The sequence below is a fragment of the Colletotrichum acutatum genome (genome assembly GCF_030867785.1).
Source record: "Colletotrichum acutatum strain CBS 112980 chromosome Unknown BDZ83scaffold_352, whole genome shotgun sequence".
Classification (NCBI taxonomy): Eukaryota; Fungi; Ascomycota; class Sordariomycetes; order Glomerellales; family Glomerellaceae; genus Colletotrichum; species Colletotrichum acutatum.
In genome coordinates, this window is record NW_026849346.1 from 1 (window position 1) to 6,667 (window position 6,667).

The 6,667-nt window shown below is 51.4% G+C and overlaps 2 protein-coding genes across 2 annotated transcripts; one reads left to right on the forward strand and one right to left on the reverse strand.

The window, feature by feature from the left end:
- Positions 1-875: 875 nt before the first annotated feature.
- On the forward strand, positions 876-1,624 carry BDZ83DRAFT_775509 (uncharacterized protein; the record flags this gene model as incomplete). The annotated part of the gene is made up of 3 exons (XM_060515446.1): positions 876-1,252; positions 1,321-1,386; positions 1,454-1,624. Exons 1-3 carry the CDS (start codon positions 896-898, stop codon positions 1,622-1,624), a joined length of 594 nt encoding a protein of 197 aa, XP_060357023.1. The 5' UTR covers positions 876-895.
- A 182-nt stretch (positions 1,625-1,806) lies between these two features.
- Positions 1,807-3,923, reverse strand: BDZ83DRAFT_725267 (uncharacterized protein; the record flags this gene model as incomplete). The annotated part of the gene is made up of 7 exons (XM_060512731.1): positions 1,807-2,234; positions 2,289-2,472; positions 2,528-2,703; positions 2,774-3,025; positions 3,098-3,507; positions 3,529-3,652; positions 3,710-3,923. 7 exons carry the CDS (start codon positions 3,921-3,923, stop codon positions 1,807-1,809), a joined length of 1,788 nt encoding a protein of 595 aa, XP_060357024.1.
- Between the last annotated feature and the right edge of the window lie 2,744 nt (positions 3,924-6,667).

Sequence of the window (6,667 nt, forward strand, 5' to 3'; positions counted from 1 at the left end):
AAGGTTAACGGATTTGTATATAAGGTCCTTTAGCTTTCGGACATGGCTGAACATACTCAATTACCTACATGGTTTTCCTAGGTCAATCTCGTATAGGTGGATTTTAACCATGAAGCGACCAGTCATGTTGAAATCATTTAGATGGCGAAAGCTGGACGACTGACCTGACTCATTTGCTTACTTTATTCTACTTCGTGCAGTAACAGAATCGGGATACTACTTGTCGGCTCAATGCAAAGTGAGGCACGCCCGACAAGCCGTGCAGTAAGTTTGCATGGCACAACGAAACTTGGAACAAGCATAGTATCACAAAACCCTTTTTAATTCATTGTTAACGGCTTCAAATTCGGGCACATGGACACACAGTTGGCTGTTGAAGATGTCGTAGTATCAGATATCCGATATTGGTCGGCTTGGGTGCCAAAATCGCCAAGGTATCGTTAATCGGCGTCCAGCAATTGATGAGATACCGGTATCATGGATACCTCCAGGTTGTTGGGTGTGGTAGGATTGCCGATTTTCGGATAGACTTACCACTCTCGTCGTGGCGAGTGTTGAAGCGGGTGGTGATTTTCGGGAAACGCATCCGACTTCCCATTGCAAGACTGTGGAGTCACTGCCTTGGTCTATGGAACCAATTCCCGGTGGCTGTTTTGCCGACTCCTCCCCCGCGCATTGCATCTGTTGCACGGTTGAGGCACGAAGCTTTCGTAATCGTGATGACAGGCTATAATTGTCGATCGCGCTGGAGCTCAGTCAAAGCAGGATACAAATATCATGGTGGTCACGAACTAGTCGGGCTGACTGAGCCATTTGTCACCGTACTCTTCTAATAAGTCTACACGCCCTATCACCAACAACGTCTCCTCTATCTAGACAGTTTCTGTTCCTTACAATGGCATCATCTCCAATCTCCCCAGAGATCTTTCATGTCCCACCCACTCCTCATTCCCCCAATTCCAAATTCCCTGTCATTGTGTATAGAAACGCGCTGGGGGACAGGACAGTGGAAGGCGCTTTAGAGTCGATCAACACCTCGGAGTGGGTCAAAGGGGGTCACTGGAAGATCGCCAACGAAACACTCGCAGCTACTCCCCATTATCATTTGACAACACACGAGGCGTATGCTGTCTTACATGGCAGCGGCACATATGTTCTTGGAAAATCCCCTTTGGACGCAGACACCGACGAGCTCGGCAACCCTGTGGGTGTCAAATTTGTTGCTCGTGCTGGGGACGTCTTTGCATGGCCAGTAAGTTACTAAATACCGACAGAAACCGACCAGGACCTGGGCTACTAATGCCAACTGCCTTATTTTAGGCAGGAGTGACACACTTTGTTCAGGAATCTGAAGATGACTACGAGATAATCGGGTTCTATGCTTTGGTAAGGTCTACTTAAACATTGCTTCCAGTCATACGTTCTGTGCATAAGGAGCTGACGGGGTTTTGAGACGGGGTTCAACTCTAGGGAAGAGCCTTATGATATGGAGTATGCGTTGGATTCAGTTCAAGAAACAGACGAGAAACGGGGAAGGTGCGAGAAGGTCCCTGGTCCGATTAAGGATCCGTTATACGGAGAAGGAGGGCCGATGCTATCTCTGTGGAAGAAGAATGACTCTTGATCTTTGCAAATGTGTGTTGTGCGCAAGCAAGACATTCTAGGCGGGACAGGGTTCAAGGAAATATGACCAGACATACTTTCAATTGACCAAAATGCACACTTTTCCTCGACTCATGGCCACTTTTTGTCTCTCCTAGCCAATATTCAGATGTATTTTAGGTCTGATTAACTAGATGCTGTCCACTAACCTTCAGTCACGGGGAAATCCCAGCTCATGCTCTCAGGATCCAGTGAGTTAGCGATATCGATCAGAAGATCTGTGCTAAGCTCGGCCTCCATCGCCAGGCTTTGCTCAAATTCTAGGCCTAGGGCTTGGTCTGTTGGATATGATCCAACATCATTTGTAGAGATAGTACGCTCTGTCCTATGAACTTGGGGTGGGACTTCTTCGTCTGCACTGAGATGGTGAAGATAATGATCAAGCTGCCTCAGCTCAGATGAGATCATTTCAGCGATCTTACTACCGTGAGAGTCCATTTCTTCGAGGATGAGAAACACCCGTTGGGACCACGCAGCGTGGTCGGAAATCAGAGTCGGCTCAACAGCTGCAGCCATAGACATGGCGACTGCAGCTGTTGACGTAGCATCCAGATCAAACGTTAGGAAGCTTTCTGTGATCCGTCGAATGAGCTTCTTCTTTTGTAAAGAATGATTGAGCAACTTACCCAGCAACCCATGACTCAACAATCTTGATAAAATCTTGACTATCTGTCGCGAAGAATCCGTGCAAACCTGTAGTAAATTTCTGATGCTATCGGAATGCAACCACTGCATCAGCACCGGTTCAGATTGCCCGAGTTTGGACTGTAGGAATATGAATAAAAGCGGCCTAGTGGTAAGAACGATGCACTTTGTGCAAGTCAAGTTAGCAATTACTTTATACCGAAGTTTGATTTGTCCATACTTGGTGGTACTGGAGATGCAAATGTGCCGAGACGCGGGAGACTCCTGATGTGTTCTCACTGGAGTCTATGTCAAATGAATCATGGAGATTGGTGGCAAGGCCTGCTATGCTTTGGAGAACAGCCTTCGTGGCACCCAAATAGCGACTGTCGAGCTGTCCTTCGATACCGTAAACAGCTAGTGCGAGATTTTAGCCACCAAAGCGATGATAGTAAGGTCAAGATGAGTACATGACTCTTCGCCTTACTCTGATGGATCTGACCAAGTACCTGCGCTAACTTGATCTGTACGTGCAAAGCGCTGGTTCTTTGAGCTTGCTCGTAATATATGGGGAACGGTGTGCAGACGCATTCATCCGAGATGAACATAGGCACTCCCATGAGTGCTGACATCTGACGCTCCAAGACATATATCGTCCACCATACGAGCCTGCATTTCTGAACGTACGTCTCGTCTAGGTGGTGGCTCTGCATTTCGGTATGTAGCCCATGTTCAAACGCTGTGCTGAGTGCCTGTCCAATCTGGAAGAAATTTATCAGAACTTGAGGTCAGAAGTAGAGGCATGGCTCACCAACATATCGATAAGCGGCGGGCCAACTACTTATACAGTGGAGATACAGTGAGGTACAACAAAGTACCTGTATCCTTTCTATGTAGTCACACTCGAAGAAGGTGAAGTCCGGCATAAGCTTCATAGCCTGCACAAACAGCTCCGCTCCAGGTGGCTGGTGTGACTTTGATGTTTGCACAATAAACGCCTTGCCGAATGCTAAGAGAATGAGGTAGTGAACAAACCACAGTCGGGGGACTTTTAACTGATCCGCGGCACTTGCATGGAATGTGGCAAAGTGCTCCATAAAAGCATTCTCTTCGAACAGATAGAACAGTCGGCAGCAATGAAACTTAACGGAATTGAGCAGATAGATTGCAAAATCCTGAGTTGGCAAATTGGCAAGGCTGAAATCTTCCCCCAGAGATGAGCTTCGGCCTCCATCCCATCACAGGTCGTAAACCTTTCCGTCAAAGAAGAGGTTTTCTGGGGATAAAGCAGTGCCGGTGATTGCTTCGTGGGTCATAGATAGGACCCGTCGATTGAAAGCCCAATTGGAAGACGTTCCCATAAATACTGACCAGGCAAGCATCAGCGTACTGCGCCCGGAGGAAACCGGCGCATCAGACGTACCGGGAGTGCCAGAAGGACCAGGGACCCAGTCTATCGTATGGAACGCTAGTGGATTTGTGAGCGGTGCCTCGTTTGTTGGCACATGAACGCCGAGAGATGGAGCGAGTACATTCGAAGAGGAGGGCGTAAGAGGGAAAATGGTCCCCAGTGTGCGGTCTCGTGTCGAAGAATAACTTTCAGTGGCGTCACTAGGGCGTTCGACTGTATCATCCATCAGTATCTGAATTCGAGCGTCAAGATTGAATGAATAGCCAGCTCTGACACGTTTTCTCGCTTGATTGTTGATCCAATGACGTGTCTTGTGAAACCATCAAAGATGCTCGCCGTTCGGAAGCGGCCAGCTTTTGTTGCAAGTCGTTGATGTACCTAGAACCGTTTGGTGAGTGAACGGAATAGTTTGATATTAGAAGTAAGTCGATCAGACTGAAGTCTTACCTCCTGGTGACCACCACCTTTTGCGACTCATCTGGGAAGACGCATTCTTGTTCTCTTTTGCTACATTGCTGACAGGGTTCTGTGCCCGAGCATTTAATCTTTTGATCGCGGCATCTTGTGCAGCTTCGCAGCCGAAGAATCGTCAGCAAATATGACTGATCAAATCCGATTCACAAGGGGTTGTTGTTGTTGTTGTTGTTGTTGTTGTTGTTGTATTTAACGCCGTGGCGGCCGGGCTAGAGCCCTTACCGCAGACCTCCCGAAGGGTATATGGCGTGGAGGGCCGTGAGCCAAGGCTACCTACTCTACAGTACGTCGTCTCTTTACATCGTCCTCCAAATCATGCCTTGTGGCCACTACGCGTTCTGTCTGTCCCCGGTTCCCGCTGGTGCCCCAGTTTCATTCTTTCCCAAATCGTCCCTTGGAATCGGGAGGTTCTTTGTAGTCCGCACTCACATCTACCTAGGTGTGGATGCTGCTACCGCAGACAGATCTTCTGGAAGAAGTCCGTCACGCGGAGAAAGGCCTCGAAGCCTCGTGGGTCGGTGATTAATCTCTTGAAGTAGGCCTCGAGAGATCCCATAGGACCTATGGGCTCGGGCATACTGCGAGAGTGGAGGGTCGGCCACCGTTGCCTCCTCGCCAGCGTTAGTCGACAGTAGACCAGGTGGTCCACGTCTTTCGCCTCTCCACAAGAGCACATCATTAGAGCGTCGTCGTGGTTGAAACGTCGGTGATATTGCTCGAAGTCCCCGTGACCCGATCGTGCCGCCAGCAGGTGATGTAACGTAGCCCGCGGCAAGGCCAGTTCAGGAGGGCTGGACAGAGCTGCCTCAAGCCCCAAGTCCGCGTACCGCGGCCTTCGCTCTTTATACCACCATCTCCTGTGCTGGCTTTGTAATTTTTCCCTTGCAAGCCGCTTGATGCCCGCTAGTGTTGCCATTTGACCCATCCGCGCCGGCAGTGTCGTTCCTTCTTTGGCCAGCCGGTCCGCGGCCTCGTTTCCTTCGATGCCCTGGTGTCCCGGGGACCAGTGCGTCCGTATATCAAATATCCTGGCCGCTTCTTGGATTTCGAGGAACGCGTCTTGTGACGAGTCCGGCGCCTTGCCGCGGATGCCTTGTATAACGCTGGTGTTGTCGATACATATGTGGATTGGATGACCGCGATTGGTGAGCAGAGCCCTTCTGAGGCCGGTTCGCGCCCCTTCGACCTCGGCGTCGAACACTTCTGCTAGTCCGAGTCGGCCGCACCCTTGCGCTATGCGTTTGGAGTCTCGGTAGATGACGAAGCCGTACCCCACGGCTCCGTTCGTCGCCCTGGAGCCGTCCGAGAAGACGATCATATGGCTTTCCGGTACTGTCTTTAGCCAGCGCTCGAAAGCTTTCGCAGCCTCTTCTTTGCATTGAACTACTATCTGATCCTGTGAGCTTGGCAGGTACTGTGATTGGAGGAACGTTGGTCTTCCGCATCTTGGCAGAAGTTCAGCCGTCCGTTGTAGTCTCGTCTGTTGCTGTCCCTGCTGGGAGAGCCGCGCGACTAGCGGGTGTCGGCGATCAATCCTCTGTAGTCGGACTGCGGCCCGTAAACGGACGCCTTCTAAGGCGACTTTGGCTGACGGTAAGCCGGCGTCTCGGAGGAGGCTACTGGTTGGCGTTGTCCTCCAGACAGGTAGAACGATCCTTGCTGCCGCTGTAATGACGCTGTCGATCTTCTGCACGAGCCCCTTCTGGCCTGTGTTGACGGGTCTTCCTTGGAAAGGCGGACTCGTGTCTGTCTCCGCTTGGCGTCTCGAAGCCGGCTTCGTGATACCTGCGTACCATGTTTCGGCGCCGAAGAGCGCGATCGGCAGTACGTAGGAGACGACGGCTTTTCGCACGGCGGCCGCTGGCAGTCCTCTCTTTGTGTTTGTAAGCTGCCTCAGGTGTTGAGCTGCCTTCTTTGCCGCAGCTACTCTTGTGTCGACGTGGTGCCGGAAGGACAGTCTCTTGTCGAACCAGACACCCAGCCAGCGTACAGGATTTGTCGAGGCCTTGACCACCAAATCCCCCGCCCTGACCTCTGGCAGCTCCGCTGGCTGGCTGTGCTTCCTAGTAAAGTGGATGACCTCGCACTTGCTCGGGTCGAAGGAGACCTTGTTCTCCGAGCCCCATCTGAGAATGCCGGCTGCGCTTCGGTTGAGTATTGCGACGTTGCTCTCCAGGGAGGGGCTGATGGCCAGAGTGGCGATGTCGTCCGCGTACCCGAATCGCGCGTCCGGGTCGTCTTCAAGGATCTCCGCGATGTAGAGCAGAAAGACGATGGGAGATAGTGGCGACCCCTGAGGCAGCCCGCATGACAGAGGAAAGTATTCCGTCGTGCTTTCTTCCAGTCGGACTCTGGCGATGCGGTTGCAGCAGAAGCTGAAGATGAGTCTAATCAAGCCGTGTGGCCATCCCTGCTGACGCAGTCTAATGACGAGCCGGTTCCGAAGGACGGAGTCGAACGCCCCTTTTACGTCCATAGTCAGAAGCGTCGGTGAGC